Source organism: Mauremys reevesii, linkage group 7, assembly GCF_016161935.1.
Source record: "Mauremys reevesii isolate NIE-2019 linkage group 7, ASM1616193v1, whole genome shotgun sequence".
NCBI lineage: Eukaryota > Metazoa > Chordata > Testudines > Geoemydidae > Mauremys > Mauremys reevesii.
This window is the reverse complement of record NC_052629.1, coordinates 99,105,447-99,127,283: the sequence shown is the minus strand read 5'-3', so window position 1 is coordinate 99,127,283 and position 21,837 is coordinate 99,105,447. Positions and strand designations below refer to the sequence as shown.

General features: G+C 40.4%; 1 protein-coding gene across 1 annotated transcript; it reads left to right on the top strand.

Annotated features, from left to right (window-relative positions):
* Window positions 1-2,101: 2,101 nt before the first annotated feature.
* Window positions 2,102-19,022, top strand: ACTR8 (actin related protein 8). Its single transcript, XM_039482013.1, has 13 exons — window positions 2,102-2,359; window positions 4,041-4,211; window positions 5,350-5,460; window positions 5,696-5,800; window positions 6,673-6,846; window positions 7,619-7,712; window positions 11,716-11,848; window positions 12,220-12,373; window positions 13,458-13,553; window positions 15,052-15,192; window positions 16,897-17,161; window positions 17,582-17,745; window positions 18,485-19,022. The coding sequence occupies exons 1-13, from the start codon at window positions 2,237-2,239 to the stop codon at window positions 18,626-18,628; spliced, it is 1,875 nt and encodes a 624-aa protein (XP_039337947.1). The 5' UTR covers window positions 2,102-2,236; the 3' UTR covers window positions 18,629-19,022.
* The last annotated feature ends 2,815 nt before the right edge of the window (window positions 19,023-21,837 follow it).

Here is a 21,837-nt window from a genome sequence, read left to right as displayed (position 1 = left end):
AGTGTTATTAAATGCACATGTTTTACTGTCTGTCTCAAAGCCTTTTTGTATAGTTTGTGAATATTTTATTGTAGTGGCAAAGTAGTAAGCAAATATATTTGGCTTTGCAAAACATTGACTCTTTTCATCCTTGGTTAATAAGAACAATTAAAATAATTCTGTTAATACAGTAAGTACATTCATGACCAAAGAAAATTCATTCACATGACACTTCTTAGCATTTGGTATAGAAGATCACACAAGGGGCAAACTTTAAGAAGGGGCATTGCTTGGCACATTTCAGATCTACTATTGTATCTTAATAGAAACTGACAGCATTTTCCTTTCCATTTCTTATATTTCTGTAGTGGTCATTATGTGGTCTAAAAATGTTACCTCTTTTCAACCTTTTACTATTTTGAGACCTTTTTTCATGCAACTTTTTATACTGTTTCCTTTTTACACACCAAAAAAATCACCTGTTTGTACCTACTAACTGGATATGCAGAATATTTATCTTCTAACATCTGTGCCTGTGATGGGCTAAACAACTTCTAGACTTCACCTGAGGGCTTGTCTACAGGGCTAGTTAGTGGGCAGGGTGTGAATATGCAGGGCACTAACTGGCCATGTGGACCCTGCTACTTGCACCAGAAGTTCTGTAGTGCATTTTGACATACTCCCATTTTAAAATGCTACTTAGGCAGGAGCTCCATTGTCCTTGGTGCTGTTCAAACATGTGAAAAGTTTTTTCTTCACAGTGAAAACAGGCTGAAGAAGAAATACAGATATATTACTATGTGTATTCATCATAGAGGGGGGAGGATAAAACTTCTCCCAAGTTGTGTAAATTTTGTTCTTCCAATTTTACCATTTTCATCTATATCCTCAGACTGAATATACTGACCATCTTGTTATTTAGTTCCTGATTCAACATGTTAGTGTTCCTGTTGATTTCAAAGGGCTCAAAGTTAGGAACATGTTTAAGTACCTGGCCAAATCAGGATCTGATGCCTTATGTATTATTGTGGGATTGTTTATTAATTTGAACTTTTTTCTAAGCTGCTGAGGCAGTTAATTATTGTAACAACTGAAGCTGTACCTTAGAGTAGTATAAATTCATTGTTTATTTGATTATGCCATGGTCATTGAATGGCAAAACCAGCCCTTCCTGTAGTTCAGAACTATGATTTATAGGCATTTAAAGCAAAGTTACTGTCTGTATTGGACTTCCTCTCTCGATTTCTTTTTAAACACCATCTCTTGTAACAAGAAAAACCTATTTCCCAGCATATCTATTGGTTTAGATGAAGATTATCCTTTAAAAATAATAAAAATCCTGTTAGTGGTCCATAAAAATAGCTTCCTTCCCATAATGGAAAACAGGTGGAGTGATACACAGCATGTAGGTAGCTAACGTTTTCATATTGCTCACTGTGCACAGAATAACCATGCTTTTGGGGGAAATAAGCATAATATAAAAAAAATTATATATGCAGTTTCTAAGAAAGATAGTTTTCTACATTAGGTTGATGAGTTTTCTAAATAAATAGTATGGAGTATTCTTGACTTTTGAAGGGATTAGACTTTGAACAGTTAAGAGCTGAGGGTTTGTGTGTGCAATTTCAAATTTTCAGCAAATGTTCCCAACTTGAAGGAATGATATAATTTTCTAACTTCTTTGACACATACAGCTTTACAGGTGAATACCATCACCTGCCTTGCCCAGACAGTCCTGTTCTGTCCTCATTGCATATTCTGCTTCCAGAGGTAAACCCTGCCAAGCTATGACAGGGTGGTCAATGGGGATGTGGCAGTATCCGCCCTCTATCTCTTCACTGATCTTGCTCTGCAAACTATTCCACCCTCGCAAAATTATAAATTGGGGGAGGGGGGGGAATGATCATCGCTGTTACTGTGACAACACAGGAACGGGGAGACTCTGGTGCCAGCTGGCCCGGGGGCTGCAGGAGGGAACAGACTCGGTTGGAGGGGGTGGGTGCCTTGAGGCTGTTCCCCTCTCAGTCGTGCATGTGCCCCGGGAGGGGGAGGCCTAAGCCGTTGCTGCAGCAATAGGCCAGGCCTGACTTCCCCCTGGGAACGCGGTGGGGGCGCTGCGCCCGCTCGCCGAACCTCCCTCCCGGAGCGGGCGCGCGCACACGCCGGGCGCGCCGCCGGTCGGCCTGTGTGCGGGCAGGCCCCGCGCGGACCTCGGCGCTCGGTGTCGCTTGGCCGGCGGGGACCCGCGCAGGCGGCCATGACCCAGGCGGAGAAAGGCGAAGCGGAGAACGGGAAGGACAAGGAGCGGGACAAGGAGCGGGAGCAGCGCGGAGCCAAGCGGCCCATCGTCCCCGCCGCCGTGCCCGACTCCCTGCAGGAGGTGAGCCCCGCCGGGCAGGTTAGACCGCCCGGCCCATCGCCCTGCGGCAGCTCCCCAGCCCGCTGCCCTCGGGGCGCGGCTCCCCTGCCCCAGCTCCGTGTCCTCTGGGGGTGCGGGTTCCCTCCCCTCCCCCTAACCCAGCCCCCGTCCTCTGGGGGTGCGGGTTCCCTCCCCCTGACCCAGCCCCCTCTCCCCTCGGGGCGCGGGTCCCCAGCCCCGTGTCCTCTGGGGGTGCGGGTTCCCTCCCCTCCCCCAGCCCCCTCTCCCCTCGGGGCGCGGGTCCCCAGCCCCGTGTTCTCTGGGGGTGCGGGTTCCCTCCCCTCGCCCTGACCCAGCCCCCGTCCTCTGGGGGCGCGGGTCCCCAGCCCCGTGTCCTCTGGGGGTGCGGGTTCCCTCCCCTCCCCCTGACACCCCCTCTCCCCTCGGGGCGCGGGTCCCCAGCCCCGTGTCCTCTGGGGGTGCGGGTTCCCTCCCCTCCCCCTGACCCAGCCCCCGTCCTCTGGGGGCACGGGTCCCCAGCCCCGTGTCCTCTGGGGGTGCGGGTTCCCTCCCCTCCCCCTGACCCAGCCCCCTTTCCCCTCGGGGCACGGCTCCCCTCCTCCCCAGTCCCCGTCCTCTGGGGTTGCAGGTCCCTTCCAGTCCTCTCTGCTCTCAGGGCGCGGGTCCCCTCCTCCCCCAGCCCCCTCTCCCCTCATGTAGCTCATCCTTTCCACCCCACAACACTGTATGTCACTCAGCTGTCTGGTCACCTCTGTTTCTCCCCTGCCGGCTGGTCCTTTCTCCTCTTCGCTTCTCGCTGCTATCCCCTTGCTGCCCCCAGCGCGCCCCCCACTTTCTGCACGAGCATCTCTCTTCTTTCTCCTCGCATTGCCCCTTCCCCGCTGAACAGGTGCTGCACCTTGTTCTAGCTGCGCCTCCTTCCCCTTACCAGCTGCACCCGCATTCTCCGCAGGGAAGACCCCTGAGACGAAAGGGAAAGAGCTGCACTAGGAATCCAAAGAGATTCTTTGTTGCCTTCTCTGGCCAGGACAGAAGAGGCTCAAAGGCAGCTAAATCATCTCATTGTAAAGTTCTTATTTTTAATTTTGTCTAGTTTGGAAAAACTTTGAGAAGGGAAAAATAATCACCTAGCACAGTTCAAAGACTTTCCTCCCATGTGGGAAAGGAGCAGGCATCTCTCTTTCTATGGTACCTGGGGTACTTCAGAATATGTGCCGGGGACATCCTCAGAACTGTGTAATTGGCATTGTCGATCTTATCCATGTTATATCCGGAGCAAACATAAGTTATAAGCATCAGTTGTAAAGTTGTTTTGAGATATTAAAAGTTTAGCCTCTGCCTGCATTACACACACTTTGGCATCCTGAGACAAAATTTTCCTTTTGTACACTAGTGTGAAGCATTTTGTGAGTACCCTAGCTGGCTGCCTTTTTCCACCCCCGACGTGCATTTCAGTGGTTTTGTATGTATATAGATTAAGCACTTTGAAATCTTTGAGATAAAAGACACTACTTTATAATGTACATTTCTAACAACAGAGAGGGCGTTCATTTGTAGAAGGTGGCATCTCATTTGGAGAAGTGACTGTAAACTCAGGAAGTTATTAGGGAATTATAGGCAGAAGTGGACTACACTTATGGACATGCATGTAGTATACTACTGTGTATTTCAATGTTTCCAGCAAATACAAAGCAACTTCATTGTTGTGATACATCCTGGATCAACAACTCTGAGAATTGGGAGAGCCACTGACACGCTTCCTGTTAGTACTCCCCATATCATTGCAAGAAGACAGAAACATCAAGGACAGCCTGTATACAAAGATAGTTGGCTTCTAAGAGATGGACTCAATGTAAGTGCCATGTTGTTCAGAAATTGTAACAATTCAAGGCCAGCTAAAATTGACTATTGGTTGTGAATTGTGGGTTTCGTATTTTCTCTGTTGTTAAATTCAAACATACTTTTCTGAAGAAACACCATGGTGGTTTAAAACTAATATCAAAAGAATGAAATAAAAGACCATCCAGTAAAAATTGTGACTAAACAACAAAGAAAATATATTAATAGGCAAAATTTAGGTGAAATTGTTATTACTGGTGGTCAAGGTTACTGTTGGCATAAGCAGGTGCCACTCTCCTGAAGTTAACAGAATTGCACAATTTATGCTGTTGGAGCACCTCTGCTTGTTCTGAACGCATTAAATGAAAGAATCATATGCACACATTACAAGTTCTTTAACGGATCTTCCTGTTTGCTCCCATCACACGTTACATTCATGTTTTGGGAATGGTGATTGGAGTGGAATAAAGTTAAAATCGGATGATTTCATTTGCAGCATATTCATTCAAAATGATGTTTGTAATTTATTTAATACATTACGCAGTATAATCTCTTCTAAGAATATGATTGAACGAGCAAATTTAAATAATTGTACACAGTGATATTTATAATTTGAGTCTTTAATGTAAATTAATTCACCAAATTAGCATCTTCAATATTTTTACATTTTATTTTCTGAACAGACTATTACTTAGGCCTGGTCTACACGGGATGGGGAGCGAGCTAAGTCGGTCTAAGTTACGCAGCTTCAGCTATGAAAATAGCGAAGCTGAAGTTGATGTACATCACTGTGGTAAGTCAACTACTGACGCTCTCCCGTCGACTCTGCCTATGCTTCTCGTGCCGGTGGAGTACCAGAGTCGACGGGAGAGTGCTCGGTGGTCGATTTATCTCTTCTTCACTAGAGTTAATGGAAAGACTCTAATTGACTTCAGTTGTGTGTTTGGGCTTGTGAAACAAATGTTTTTTCCAAAAGTCAGTGTACATTCACCATACTTGCATTCTCATCATCTCTTGTCATTTAGTTACTATAGGGATCTCACATATTTTACTGACTGTCAGCTTCAGTATTCATTATACAGAGTTGTATACTTTACCTGTATTTTGGAAGAGAGCTTTTTATGCTTGGTTGTTTTGGTTATTTTTTTTAGAAACCTGAAAGTACTGAGCAAAGACAAAATGGCCTTAAAATGGTGGACCAAGCAATATGGTCCAAAAAGATGTCAAATGGTGCAAGGCGTATACCAGTGTCACCTGATCAGGTAACTCATTCATAATAGTTTGTTAAAATGTTCTGTTATACAGTAGTTCAATTTGATATCTTCTAAAGGGTAAAAGGAGAGCAGTTCATGCAACAGTAAGCAACAGATGTGCCTTGGCCATACAGAAGAGGAAAGTGCATTCTCAAAATGGGCCTTCAGTATATTTTTCCACTTGTGCATAAAAGATGATTGGCAAAATATTTCCTAATAATTCATGACTTAATTTACATTACAGGCCCGATCATACAACAGACAGATGCGGCCGGCTATTCTAGATCACAGCTCTGGGAACAAATGGACAAATACGTCCCATCATCCTGAGTATCTGGTAGGAGAAGAGGTAGGAATTCACTTTCCCCTTGAAACAAGGTGCTGATATAATCTTTTAATGCAAATATTTAAATTCACAATTTGATATAATATGTATCAAAAGGCAAGTTATCCTAAATATTCAAACAGTAAATAATGATGAAAACTCTAGCTGTGGGGGAGGGGCAAATCCTCTCAGAGGCTTCATGACCATTTAGTGTCATTTAGCATGACATGAAAATTCCCAAACCTGGAAAAAAATTAGAGTAAACTATAGTTCTTTTAAGAATCCTTTTCCTATGTTGTTTTTTCCCCATACAAATTAAACATCAATGATTAACATAAGAAACTTTTTAGTTAGCTGTTAATAAAAGCAATAGGTCAGATCCTCAGCTAGTGTGCATTTCTTCATCGACTAAATTAAACTGTCCCATTGTGTATAGTGTACAGAAAAGGCAAGAAGTCAGTGACCAGATCAGCACAAGGCATCATATGCCACATAATCTGTTCATTGATTATTTCAATACTTCAGAGTGTTTTATTAAGCACTGTTTTTCTCTCTAATCTGGTTTAATACTTGAAATATGTTACCAACCACTCCATGGGATTATTTCTATTGTTATGCATATTCAGATGATTTCTAGTTTCAGATCTTTAACTACTTACCCATTTTTTTCCTATTCTGTATTGGATTGTCCAATCATGCTCCCATTGCTGCAGTTGGAAAGGTCTTTCCATTTGAGAAGAGGTTACTTTTAAAAAGTATTGCAGTAGTGTGTAGGGGCCCCAATCCTGGATCAGGGCCAAGTGGTGCACTGTGTGTGTGCAATCTGTTGTATCAGCTACCGAACAGAACAGATTGTTAGCATTAATTATTAACCTTTCTTTCTCTTTTCTCTTCAGGCGCTATATGTTAATCCTTTAGATTGTTATAATATTCATTGGCCTATCCGAAGAGGACAGTTAAACCTTCACCCAGGGCCTGGCGGCTCCCTTACTGCAGTACTAGCAGATCTTGAAGTTATCTGGTCGCATGTAATACAAAAATATTTGGAAATACCGCTGAAAGACTTAAAGGTGAGCTTGTGGTGACTGTCTGTTCAGCTGAGTTAAGTTTGTACTACACCCACATGTGAAGCCTCTTATTTTAACTCCATCTCTTGCATTGTCTGGAGAGTTCCAGAAGGTATCAACTAAAGAGCCACCTAAGATATCTTAATCTTGCCGCTGACAAGATCAGCCTTTCAATAAATTCTGTCCCCCAGCGTGCATAGCTCCCATGGACTTTACTTGGAGTTGTGTGCACTTATCTGAGGGCAGCATTTGGTACTGAAACTTTAAAAGTAAGTTGGATTGTCTTTGAAAATTCAAATTCATAAAATATTTCACTTCATTGTTTTGTGTTCATAGGTTGATTAGAGTTGTTAAGGGACTGAGGTCTAGAATCACAGAGTCTAAGGCCAGAAGGAACCACCAGATCATCTACTCTGACCTGCACATCACAGGCCACCAACAGCACATCCAGGCTAAACCTGCTTAATTGTTCTTATTGAACAGGTGGCTTTTCTTGTGTCTGCCATGTTACGGCATGAAATGTTTTTAAACATTTCTTAAGCTCCTATAAATACAGACATTGGATACCACATTGAACTCAATTTTTAAATGATGAAAATAAATTTTTTTTTACATAACCACTCTTTCTCCAGTCGTTCTGCTTCTTCTCAGTGCCTTCACATCTGTATTTTTTCAGTAGAATACCATGGGGCATCTAGCATTCTAGCACATATGAAGGAATTATTTTGAACTCTACATTGATTTGAAACTGCCTTTAATTTTCTTTTGTCTTCAGTATTACAGATGCATTTTACTAATACCAGACATATATAATAAACAACATGTGAAAGAACTCGTACATATGATCCTAATGAAGATGGGCTTTTCAGGTAAAAGTGAATAAGTGAGCATTTAATCTGAGCTAAGAGGTGAAAACATTATTTAATTTGTATAGCTTAAGGATTTTTTTTAAAGGCATCTGATTTCTGAGCCTGACCTGCTGTCTATTCTGAGACTGGTACTCCTGGCCTCTTGCCAGTCACTATTGCAACTCTTGTCTCTCTTGGCAGGGCTAAGTAGTAAGCCAGCATTACGGCAAGTTACTCATGCTCTTTGTTTACTTGTTAAAAGACCAAACCGATCACTTCAGGTGAGGCTTGCTCCACACCAACCTACACAAAGTAAATCATAAAGCTAGGACTATAACAATGTTTAAAAGGGGACTGGATAAATTCATGGTGGCTAAGTCCATAAATGGCTATTAGCTAGGTTGGGTAAGAATGGTGTCCCTAGCCTCTGTTCATCAGAGGATGGAGATGGATGGCAGGAGAGAGATCACTTGATCATTGCCTGTTAGGTTCACTCCCTCTGGGGCACCTGGCATTGGCCACTGTCGGTAGACGGATACTGGGCTAGATGGACCTTTGGTCTGACCCGGTACGGCCGTTCTTATGTTATGTTCTCTTGAATTGGGATATCTTGCATGGTAACAGACTGATGTTTGAAGCCTCAGTGCCGTCTTATTGCTGTTGCATTTTAGTGATGGATGAAGTGTCAATGCAAACCCCTTCAGGGTTTCAAAGAAAAGGTCTATATAAATGCAAGGTGCTGTTATTCTCCTTTTCGCTGATGGATTGTACAAAAGTAGTATCTGGATGACCTAAATATTTACACTCGAAGCGGGGAAGATTTTTAAAAAATGTTTATAAAGTAAAGTACATTGATTTTTGAACTGTTGAATTGTTTGCTCTTCAAAGTTTTTTTCCCCTAGTTTGAAAGTCCTTTCTTTTTATAGGAAATAGGGAAATTTAATTCCCTTTCAGTTCATAAAGCTAACAAACTTTCTATATAATGTGGTGGGTTTTTTTTTGAAAGTCCAAGACTCACTTTGTGTCACATTATATTTTGTTTATTAGAGTTACTATAGCACTGGCAGTGTAAATTGCTGTATGAACAGAGTGCTTAAGTTTAAACTGATCAAACAGTCCTTGCAGGAGCCAGAAAATCCACTTCTGTGTTAGACACTTAAAGCTCTTAAATAGATTTGAAAGATCAAAAGAGAGGCCTAGAAAGTAGAAACAAATAAGTTATACAATAGTTAACATACTAAATGATAAAATGTGGTTAGTTGCAAGCCATTAGAGCAGGGATTCTCAAACTGGGGGTCGTGACCCCTTAGGGGCTTGCAAGGTTATTACATGGGGGGTTGCGAGCTGTCAGCCACCACCTCCAAACCTTGCTTCACCTCCAGCATTTATAATAGTGTTAAATATAAAAAAAGTGGTTTTAATTTATAAGGGGGGTCGCACTCATAGGTTTTCTGTGTGAAAGGTGTCGCTAATACTAAAGTTTAAGAGCCACTGCATTAGACCATATATATATCTCCTTGTGTACCTTTTATGTTTAATATCCTTTATTGTTTATTATTCCTGAGCATTCTCTCAGCAACAAATAGTTTCCTCTTCCTTGCTGGACAGCAGTAGTATGAACTTGCTTAGCCTTTTCTGTATCTGATAAAGAACATTCATTAAGATAAAAGGAAGGGACCCTTTATCTGAAAGGTTTAAGTGGGTGGAAGGAAAACAACCAGCAAAACAAATACATGTATATGAATTAAATTGATTTACTGCTTCTTTGTAAGATGAAATAGCCAGTTAGGTCCCTTCCTCACTTTACAGGTGTTTTCTAACTCAGACCTGTAGCTTTTGGTTAGAAGGTCTTACTCTTAGGCTTGCATACCCTAATGAGGAGAATACTACATGTTTAATGGTATGTGGAAAGAAAAAATTTTCGTTCTTTGACTGTAAAGGCTTATGTCTACATTGTAATGCATACAGGAAAAAGTAGCAACATACAAGAGGCTGAGAGACATTTTTTTTTCAATTCTTCCAAACTTTCTTCCTGTTCCTCCAAGCCTGTTTGATGACAAAGTTTAAAAAAATTAAAGCCTCCATTTTTAGTTTTTCTTTGGCTAAGTCTAACGGATTAAACAGTGTATGTGAGGGTGCATGAGTATGAAACACTGGAAAGTTATAGAAGTTAAAATATCAACATCTCCACTTGAGGGTGCCATTTCCTAAACATTAACACAGTGTTGAGCTGAACTAATTACTGAATGTAACTACTAAACTCCGTGTCTTCTATTTAAAAGACCTACATTTAAATTTAGTCCTTATATATTGGTCTGCAAACTACTTGCCTAAAATGAGCAATTCTCTTCAGAGTTCAGAAGAAGGGGATTTGAAGGGAGTCTTTGTTTATTACTCTACAAGTGAAAGTGTATGGCGGGGGTGTAAACATGAAGAAAATGTTTGTGAGGGATGAAAGTGGGTTGAAGGGGATGCACAGAAGCATGGTATCAAACCTTGTTTATCCATTTAAAGAACTTACTCAAAACTTAAAAAGGAAATGACTGGATTAAAACCAAAAATGGGAGAAAAATGCCTTCCCTATGTGACATAGAGGCCCATTGGTGGCTCACTACTCTGTGTCAGCAATTCTTGTCAGGCCTGACGTACTCAGTATACGCTAATTCACTGTTGTCATAATCTGTGTCTAAAAGGTGTCATGTGAGGTGTATGCAAACTGGTAACATGCTGATTATAAGAGTTATAAATACATACTAGAATTTTATGTTCTTAAAATGTATTTGGCAAGCAATGTATAAACCTAGTCAGCCTTAAACAAAGGAATACGTATTTGTATGTCTCACCAGCCTGATCGTCAGGAAGGGACAAGGAAGGTACATTTACAAACAAGATAAACATAGCCATCAATTTAGCAAGTGGGTTAGATAGCCTTTTAACTATCACAATGAGAGGAGAAGACTGCAAAAATTAACAGTTCCCTGGTGGACACAGCACACAGAGCCCCCAGCATGGCTTCTTGCCTTCTGAAGCAAGGTTATTGAATTTTGGAAAATATAAGCAAGGACAGGAAGCCATTTTAGCATCCATCACTTGAGGGAATGAAGGGGCCAGAGTTTGTGAAATCACAGAACTTTGATCTTTCAAGTAAGAGGGCTGAAGTCTCTGGGATCTGAGTATAGGTGAGAAGACTGCTTAGGCAAAGATTGTAACTTGCTGAAATGGTTTTAGAAGCATATTTTTACTTTTTTTTATTTGTAACCATTTCTATCCTTATTGTTATTTGATTTCACTTAAACCTATGACTTTTTGTTAGCAAATGTTTTACTATAAACCAGTGCAGTGCTTTGATTGAAAAAAGTTTCTCGAACTCCAGTTAAAGTAATGAGCTGCTGTTTACTTTCTTTTTAAAGGAGCAGAAAACTTAATTTCTATGACTGTTCCAGGAGAGGTGGACACCACAGGGCAGACAGTTTGGGGAAATTTGGGGCTGGGGGAATGTTGGGCTCACCCTGCAAAAAGTAACTGGGTGGTGGAAGCCAAGGTGTGACCTGCATGCTTGTAGGCTGGCTGTTGGTCTCAGGGCCGTGAACCACAGCAGCTTAGCAGTTAAGGCACTCAGGGTTGCAGGACAGTTGGTGACATGACCCCCTACAGGTCTGGGTTGAACCTCAAAGTGTCACATCCTGCTACTGGTAATTGAAGCCCTTTAATACCCACTACAAAATTAAGGTTAATGTTAGGTCCAGATTCTTTCTGAAACCCATAAAAGGAAAGAAACTCAATGTAGACGCCCACTTCATCCTTAATTTATCTTTCCCAAAGGCTTAAAAGATCTCTTCACCAGTGGGAAGGTGCAACATTTTCCTGGCAAATGTGGCTGTTTTGCACAATTTAAACTTTAAATACAGGATTAGGACCTCAGTGTTACATATTTTAAAAATCTACTACGCAAAAACTAAGTATTTACTTTAAATGTCTGGAGCTTGATTTAAAACCAGACTTAATCTTCCTCTCATATTTTTAGGTATAGTGGTCCATCAGGAGTCTGTCTGTGCTACTTTTGGAAGTGGCTTAGGTAGTGCGTGTATAATAGATGTAGGCGATCAGAAGACAAGTGTTTGCTGTGTAGAGGATGGAGTGTCACACCGTAACACCCGGTAATTTTTTCTTTATGAGCAAAATTACTACAAAACTACTAATGAGGGTGGGATGGAGATGTTTTATCTTACATTACTTGTTTTTAAAGTAAAAAGGATTTATTAGTAGATATGCATAAGGGCAACACCTTATTAATGTGGTTAATTGTTTTTTGGTTTAATACTTAGGACTTTCACAACAGGAGCATCCCATTCTACTGTATGATCCATATTAGAGAGTTCTTGCTTCTGTAAAGAGAGTGGGAGCTGGCCCTATGTGCTATGCAAACTATGTGAACAATATTGTCCATGTTCATTTTTAGGCTGATACATAATGTTAGCTCTGGGCAAAGTGAATAAATTAATGTTCATCTGTTTTTCTTTTTTTTTAGGTTGTGCCTTGCATATGGTGGATCTGATGTATCGAGGTGTTTTTACTGGCTTATGCAGCGAGCTGGGTTTCCTTACAGGGATTGTCAGTTAGCTAATAAAATGGACTGCCTTCTCCTTCAGCACTTAAAAGAGACATTTTGTCATTTAGACCAGGTGGGGAAAAAGTCTTAAGCTTAAGTTGTTGATTCTACATGACAGTTTTTGGAACAATGATTTTCTTGTCTTCCTGAGTTGGGTGAGGATTTTCTTGTGCATTATTAGTAATTAATTAATTCCCCATTAATATAAAGTATACTTAAAAGGCTTCTAATGTTAGTATCCAGTTGTAGCATCAAATGACCTTGCTATATTTGTGCATAAAACATTTCACTGTCCTATAACTATGATACCAGTTACATGAATGCTTGCATTTAGATACAAAATATTTGCACATATACATCTCAAAAGGTGTTTGCCATTTCCACATTTAAGAAATCAACAAAAGTTTAAAACGCTTCCAACTCTACATATTTTTCCTGGAGTTCAAAAACACAAGCAGAGATTTTCCTTTGAAAAGATGGAGGGGTTGGTGTAGCCACTTAAATTTATGGCTCGGATAACACACATTACATTCTTTTTTTACACTTTGGCCTGTAGTTAAAACATGCATGTCTGACATGGTTTGTCTTCTTGATATTGCTTGTCTTTGAGAGATGGAAGCAGAAACCTTTAGGAATTTCTTTGATTAGCTTTAATATTTTGTAACACCACTAACTAAGCATATTCACTGTTATGTTTCCAAACATTCTGGCTATAACATACTTGTAGCTATGTCTTAATTTTCAGTAAAGGTGCAAACAAGTTAAAATAATTTTATTAATATAATTTTTGCATCACTATTGAGGGCTCCCCACAGCAAGCTTCTTGCTGAGCTCCTTCCATATGGTTCAATTAATCCTCTGGGTTGTTGAGTCACATAGTTCCCATCATACAACAGGATCCGCTAACGTGAGATTCCACTACCCAAGCACAGACATGTTGACTTGAGTGGGAATCTGCATGCAGAAAGGGCTGCATTAGCAGATCCTGTTGCAGGACAAAGCCTTTGGAAAACAAGAAATACAAACAAAATTCAGATTCATAAGTGAGTTTCATTATTTTTTTTTTGTCTTGATGAATACAAGTAAAAAGCTTTGAGATAGTAATCTTAGACTGTACAGAATTGATTACCTTTGTTGCCCTATTCCATTAAAAATAGGATATTTCTGGACTGCAAGACCATGAGTTCCAGATTCGTCATCCAGACTCTCCAGCCTTATTATACCAGTTCCGATTAGGGGATGAAAAACTACAGGTAAATTCAAAATGTGTGTGCACAATAATAAAACCTGGTGACAAAGTCAGGCCGGACAGCTGCAAGAGGTTACTTAAAGGCAGATATATTAGCCCTAGAATGTTACAGGCCCTTTTTCCCGTAAGTGGAGAAGGGGTTACCTCAGGTCAATCAGGGACACCTGAATCCAATTAAGGGTTGTCTGAGGCCTTTAAAAACCCCTCCTCTGGGGAGAGCAAAGGACACACACTCTCTCTCCCTCCCTCCCTCTCTCCCCACCCCCCCAACCAGGCTAATGGCAGCAGGGGAATAGGCTGTTCCAGGATGAGGCTGTGCTTCTTCCCATAGGGGAAACAGCCAAACCTGAGTGCCTGCTAGCGGAAAGACTGACACCCCAGGGTAACCAACTGGATGACACCTTGCTCCAGCGAGGGGGACAGCGAAAGTTACCCCCCTAGGGTTTTTGTTCAAGAGACTGTTTCCTTTTGTTTGGTGGAAAATCACTCCTTAAGCCAACCCTCAGGCCTACCCTGAAAATACAACCATGGGAGCACAGAAGGGGGAAGGCAAACCCTGGCTGAGTGGGGCTGATTACCCCAGGCCTGCCATCACAACAGGGGGGAAACGCTAAGTCTCCTGGCAAGAGAAAAGAGATGCCTTGCCACAGCTTTAAGAATGGCCATACTGGGTCAGACCAATGGTCCATCTAGCCCAGGATCCTGTCTTCTGACAGCAGCCAATGCCAGGTGCTTCATAGGAAATGAACGGAACAGATAATCATCATATGATCCATCCCCTGTCTCCCATTCCCAGCTTCTGGCAATAATATACTGAGGACGCATACCTGTCACTACCCTTCCATAGCATATGCCCCATTGCCCAGTACTCCATAGAATGCCTTACTAAGCTGCCTCTTACTGTGTCACATTTTATTGGATGTACCCTACAAAGGTTGTATGCTTTAACAGTCCTTTGGGCACTTGGTTAAAAGCTGTTAAAATCAATTTGCTACAGATTGAAGCATCTCTAATGCATCACTGGTGACGACGTCATTACCTCTCTGGCTTGTGGCTAATACCAATTAAGTATCTGACATGTCCTCCTATCTGTGGACCTACTTCCTATACTTGATGAATGCTGATACCAGTTTTTTTTCATGTCTCACTACTATGACTTTTTGTAATACACTTGCAATGCTGATGAACACTAGTTGACAGTCTGATACCACATTTAAAATATATATATAATATGCATGCGTACATACGTGTGTTTGTGTTTTTGTAATGGTTTACAACTCTTTTTAAAGAGGACTCAGATACTTCTCCCAGTTAAAAGGCTATTTGAAACAAAGTAGTAATCTGTTCATTCTGAGGCATGAGACACTTTACAATTGTAAATCCATTAAAAAATATTAGGCTTTATTTTTAAAAGAATATTTCTTAATGGACAAACATTGAACTTGAAAAATAATTGTTTAAACAGAAGATTGTATTAAACTTTTTCATCTTTCACTACCCAGGCTCCGATGGCTCTGTTTTATCCAGCAACTTTTGGAATTGTTGGGCAGAAAATGACATCTTTGCAACACAGGTCACAAGGTGACCCAGAGGATCCTCATGATGAACATTATCTGTTAGCTACCCAAAGTAAACAAGAGCAGGTGTGTTAATGTTTAGTTTTCACAGAAAGCTACCATTTACCCAGGAGTTAATATAATTATTGCCTCTGTGTGTTTCTCCCACCATTGAACAGAAGCCATCTCTTAGTTGAGAGATGTCAGCTATTCTGTGTCCAAAGCATTACAGAACAGGTTTTAGGCAGGGAAGTGAAGAATAACATATCCACTAGAGACAACGGAGGCATCTTATGTAGGGCAAAATGCAATTGCCCATCTTAGAATTTGGCCAGAATACTGAAGCTAAGGCAGTTTTGCAGAAATTGCCATGGAGTTTTTACCAACTACACCTACTCAGGATTTCTGTCTTCACATCTCATCTGAAAGGCAGCATCTTTAGCATGCTTTGTAATAATTATAGAAGGTTAGTTTTGTAATTATATGCTAAATGTCACTCTTGGCATGGAGTAATGGAGACATTCAGCACATCTTTTTGTAGTAAATGAAATCTCTCATAATTTGCATCTTTTTCACAAAGACTTATTAAAAAACCTTTTTACAGTGAATTATGAATAATTTAAATTATTATACAGCACTTGAAGCACTTCATAAATATTAAATAATGGGAATAATTAAAAGTGCACAAATCCTTTGTAAATGTAAAACTTATATGGGTAAAAAAATTAACTGATTTGTAGCAGGCAAATGTATAGGATTTTGTATTAATTGAAGGCGAATCTACAGAGTTTTTGTACTATTAAAACTATATGGGTTTAGAAAATGTAATGGGAATAATGACTTGTCTACACTTGAAACACTATGATGGCATAGCTGCAGCACTGCAGTCTAGACACTATCTACGCTAACGGGAGGGGTTCTCCTGTCAGTGTAGGTCAGGGTTGGCAGCCTTTCAGAAGTGGTGTGCCAAGACTTCATTTATTCACTCTAATTTAAGGTTTCGCGTGCCAGTGATATAGAAAGAGATCTTCTAAAAATGTTAAAATATAAGTCTATAATATATAACTAAACTATTGTTGTATGTAAAGTAAATAAGGGTTTTAAGATGTTTAAGAAGCTTCATTTAAAATTAAATTAAAATGCAGAGCCCCCCCGGACCGGTGGCCAGGACCCGGGCAGTGAGAGTGCAACTGAAAATCAGCTCACGTGCTGCCTTTGGCATGCGTGCCATAGGTTGCCTACCCCTGGCGTAGGTAATCCACCTTCCCTAGAGGCAGTAGTGAGGTCAACAGGAGAATTCATCCATCAACCAAGCACTGTCTACATGAGGCCTTAGGTCTGTTTAACTATGTCATAAAGCCGACCTAGTTTTCTAGTGTAGACCAGGCCTAAATTAAACTGATATAAGCACCTCTTATACAAGTATAACTGTATCCACACTAAAGGGATATACTGCTTTAACTATGTGTAGATAAGCTCCCATAGATAAAACTTCTATATTTGTAGAAACTACATTATAGTTTTTATGACATGATACCCACTTGAAATGTTTGATGGACTTCAAAAATGAGGTGTTTTTTTTAAAAGTTGTGGTTTAGAATAATACTTGTGTAGGGTGGAAATGCAACATTCAACAGTTCTTTTCGGTAAGCTAAAAAGAAGCAAAAGAAAAATTAGTGCTATATTATTTGAGTCATTGAACACTGTTCCTATGCCAAAGCAACCTGTGAGGATTTGAAATGAATTTTTTAAATTAATAAAATTAACTTACTAATTTATTTTGTTTTTAAGTCTGCAAAAGCTACAGCTGATAGGAAGTCCATGTCCAAGCCTGGTGGATTTGAGGGAGACTTGCGTGGCCAGTCCTCAGACATTTCAGAGAGGATTTATCCACAAGAAGTGGAACTGGGATCCTCTCAGAGTGATTGTATAATAGCTGGAAATGAGTCTGAGGAACCCCTAGCAGCACACATGTCCAGGAAAACCGCTATATCCCAGTTTGAAGGCAAAGCACTAGGCCTTGACAAAGCCATTCTTCATAGTATTGACTGCTGTGGTAAGAACTATATTTGCATAATACTGTAATTAGATCCCAATCACTTGGTCCAGATTCATATCAAATTCTAACATCTTTCATTACCTTATAGAAACTAGAATTCTCTCTCTCCTTTAGCTTTGTTATCTAGAAAATAAATTGCTGTACTGTCTCTCATTTCCAGTGCTTTATGAAAGCCCATTTTTGTTAAATATCTTCATGCTGTTAGTAACTGAGAAATGTCTGCTCCTACAATAACTTTCACTAATCCTAACTACTTCGACTTTTATGCAGTTTTTCATAATCCAAGTTTAGGTAGTATTAGCATTTCAGTTTTGTTTATTTTATGTTTTTATATGTGTATATGTATATGTGTGTGTGTGTGTGTGTATATATATATATATATATATATATATATATATGTATCTCCTATCATTCCAGCCTCTGATGATACCAAAAAGAAGATGTATAGTTCTATCCTAGTAGTGGGAGGAGGTCTGATGTTTCATAAAGCTCAAGAATTTCTTCAGCACCGAATTCTCAACAAAATGCCTCCTTCTTTCAGAAGAGTTGTTGAAAATGTAGAAGTCATTACAAGACCTAAGGTATGATGTTAATGAAGCTGAATTAGTGAACTATTCATAGACTATTTGGAATCTAAAAGTTTAAAAAATAAAATAAAAATTATTTCAGAACTATCACAGTTCAGTTACATGCCTTATGGGAGACCTGAGATCAGATTGTTTTTTCAGATCACTATACTATGAGCTTCCACTACAGATATATGTATCTGGAAGTAGAATGACTAGTTATAGTAGCTTTACAATTGATAGATTATCGCTAATTGCTTCTTTCAGAATAAGAAACTTAACCAACAGCTAGTAAAGTTAGTTTTAGGAAAAGGGACTCGGAGTGGCCATGAGGAATATGGTGAAAGATAACTAATCCTGTCTGCTTGTCAGTAACTTGAGTTGACATTAGCAAAGAAGGAAGAGTAAGAAATATAACAGGATGCATAGTATTGAGTGCAAATAATATTTGGCATTAATCATCTAAATTTCTAAAACCAAACTATTTAAGTATTCAATAGTTTTTCAATAGTTTTACTCACGGGGCTTGACTTTCCTTGTTGATACACTGTAAAATCAGTGACTTCCAAGTTCCTTAATAAATTAAACCTAAATATTTTCCCCATGTTTATCACACAAAAATGTTGGGGGAAATTGTTGGCCTGATTTTCAAAGGTGCTGAGTGAACCTTTAAAATTAAATGGGAGCTGCCGGTATTTAGTACCTCTGAAAATCAGACCCGTAATTTTTATGCAATCCTTGTTCTTAATTTTAGGATATGGATCCACGCTTGATTGCATGGAAAGGTGGTGCAGTTTTGGCCTGTCTGGATACAACCCAGGAACTATGGATATATCAGCGAGAATGGCAACGCTTTGGTGTCCGGATGTTACGGGAGAGAGCTGCATTTGTGTGGTAATCTAACAAGATTCGAATGAAACCTCAATTTAATTGAATATTACTTTTCAAAATTATCCTGTTGTCCAAAGCAAGCTCATTTCTCCTGCTTGTGGTTTGAGACTTTTTTTTTTTTAATGTGCTAGTTTTTGGCTGAGGTTTTTGAGAAGAACCTGAATTAGGTGCCAAAATCCTACTGAGTCAAAAGGGAAGTAAGTGCCTAAAATGCATGGGCAACTTTAAAAATCCCAGTTTTTGGCTTTTTACATACAGATTCTGTGCATATGGGTGCTCCTGCTTTATCCAAATAAATTATAAACTGTTATGTCACAAGTGAAACTTAAAGCTGCACATCATTGAGAAGCTATGTATAAAACAATAAAGTGGCATATAGACATACATGCGTTTGTAAATAAGTACTGAGTGATTTGGTCTTAACTTTAGAAGCAGTAAGTCTGGACCTGGAAGCTTTTTTTAAAGGAAAATTGTGGTGCATCTTAATAGGACTGATTTAAAATGTAATATAAAACCATTAAGACCAGAACCCTGTGTAAAAGTGAAATTAAGTACCATTGAGGAACAAAGTAAGTATCTTAACACAGCTTTTTCCTTCTGTTTGATCTTCATGAATTTTATTTAATGCGATATTACTGCTCACACTTCTTTTGTTCTTTAGAAAAGAATCCCTGTAATAAGTTTTTGTCCATATAAATATACAAAGTTCTGGTGGTTACAAATACTTGGACAAGTTTAATGAAAAATATGGAAAAAATAAACACAAGATACTAAACATTTAACAGGGATGATGATATGTGTAACACTAAAACGAGTAGCAGCTTACAGCTACTCTTCCTAGTGGTGTGTTTTCTTCCAGAATCGCTGCTAACTTCAAAGAGAAAAAGACCATTTCTCTATGACAATTGAAGCTGTGTTTCACCTATTTTCTTGCATGTTTTCACTGTCAGGAAGACTTGTCAACATCCAAAACCACCGACAGTTATTGGCTCCTCCCCCTCCCCCCTTGAAAATATCCCCAAAACACTGCATTTGAGTCAGCACACCCGTGTTTAGTGCTATCACAGTACAGGCAGCAGGAGCTCACCTTTGACAGGTAGCCCTTATTCACACAGAAGGATGGAGAAGACCATGAAGCTGAAATGCTTCTCATTACTATCCACTGCTTAGACAGGCAAAAAAGACTTACACTAACTGTAAAAAGTCATCAAATGTTATCTGAAGTGACAACTTTGAAATCTCCAGCTCACCCACAGTAGTTCTACCCCGCTATTGTTAATCCCACCCCGGAACTATTTGATGGCAACATTCCGTATGATGGGGGAATATGCTCAGACCATTCCTGCACTGCTAGCAGTTAGCTTGTTGTGGCTTATCCCACCCTATCTGTTATAACAATCTATGCTAGACTATAAATATAAACATCATAGGGATACTTCCAGCATTTTAGTGACTACTAAAGAGGCATCTTCTTTTTAAAAAAACAAAAGAAAAATTGTTTTAAGAGCTAATTTTCTTGTCCCTGAAAGTGTTCTGGGAAAATGCATTAATGTTAAAACAGTGGTGTAATCTTAAACCAAAAGCAGTGAGCTATATCTGTGTGCCTTCCCTGTACATTTGTTGCAGGCAGCTGAAGACACTCTATCTCTGAATTTTTTCGTCCTAAGCTACTGGAAGCATAACCAAGGAATACCCAATCTGGTATCTTTGTCCACGTTAAATATTGTTGCTAGTTTTGCTGTAACAAGAAGGGTCCACAAATCTAACTGTATAAAACAATTATTTAATTTTTATAAATGTAGCTGAACTGTATTACAGAAAATGTACATATTTACAGAGATCATATTTGGATTTGATAGTCTTCAATTGGGTTCTGTACAATAAACATTTCATAATTCCACATGGTCATCAGTGAGGGCTGACTTGTTCATATGGCAGATGATTTCACAAACCAAACATGAGTATTAATGGCCTATCCAGTTGTTCCCTTCTTTGAGTCAGTCAGGGTGCGAAACAAGTGTTGCGTCTAAGGTCTGGTCTACACTACGTGTTTAAACCGGTTTAAGGAGCGTAAAACCGATTTAACGCCACACCCGTCCACACTAAGAGGCCCTTTATATCGATATAAAGGGCTCTTTAAACCGGTTTCTGTACTCCTCCCTAATGAGAGGAGTAGCGCTAGTATCGGTATTACCATATCGGATTAGGGTTAGTGTGGCCGCAGATCGACGGTATTGGCCTCCGGGTGGTATCCCACAGTGCACCACTGACCGCTCTGGACAGCAATCTGAACTCGGATGCAGTGGCCAGGTAGACAGGAAAAGCCCCGCGAACTTTTGAATATTTCCTGTTTGCCCAGCGTGGAGCTCCGATAAGCACGTGTGGCGAGGCAGTTAAAAATCAAAATAAAGAAAGAGCTCCAGCATGGACCATGCGGATGTGATTGCTGTAAGGGCAGGCAAATCTGTTCTATCAGCGCTCCGTTACAGAAGACGAAATTCAAAATCATTTTAAAAAAATCTCCAGACAGACGCCATAGCAGGGACTCAGCTCACTGCTGCGTGACAAGCGTAACTGAAAGCCAAAGAATCAAATGGACGCTCATGGCCTGGAGGACTCAAGCTATCCCACAGTTCTTGCAGTCTCCGAAAAGTATTTGCATTCTTGGCTGAGCTCCAAATGCTTCTAGGGTCAAACACAGTGTCCGCGGTGGGTCAGGGCATAGTTCGGCAATTTACGCACCCCCCAACCCACCCCCAGAAGTGAAAGGGAAAACAATCCTCTCTTGACTCTTTTACATGTCACCCTATCTTTACTGAATGCTGCAGATAGACACGATGCTGCAGCACTCAACACCAACATCCTTGCTCCCCTCCCCGCCGCCATGGGTGGCTGATGATGCAGTATGACTGATACCCATCGTCATCATCAGCCTATTGGCACATGGGGCAGTGCAAAAGGACTGGTAACCACGCCGACTAGCATCCGTTAGGTCGATCAAGGGTGCCTGTCCCTAATTTTTTCTGGTAGATGGTGCAATATGGCTGGTAACCGTCTTCATCATAGCAACAGGGGGCTGAGCTCCATCAGCCCCCACCCTTCATGTGTAAAGAAAAGATTCAATTGCCCCTGGACTAGCAGTGGGATGCTGGCCTTCTCTCCTACACACTGCTTAATGTCCTGTCTGGACTATCATAGCAGCTGGAGGCTGCCTTC

What these genes read in the sequence shown, in the direction of transcription:
- ACTR8 (XM_039482013.1), top strand. Translation starts at nt 2,237, where the DNA reads ATGACCCAGGCGGAGAAAGGCGAAGCGGAGAACGGGAAGGACAAGGAG. An exon ending in TTCTAAGAGATGGACTCAAT is followed by an intron (nt 4,212 to 5,349) that starts GTAAGTGCCATG and finishes TATTTTTTTTAG; the next exon opens with AAACCTGAAAGTACTGAGCA. An exon ending in CATTTTGTCATTTAGACCAG is followed by an intron (nt 12,374 to 13,457) that starts GTGGGGAAAAAG and finishes CATTAAAAATAG; the next exon opens with GATATTTCTGGACTGCAAGA.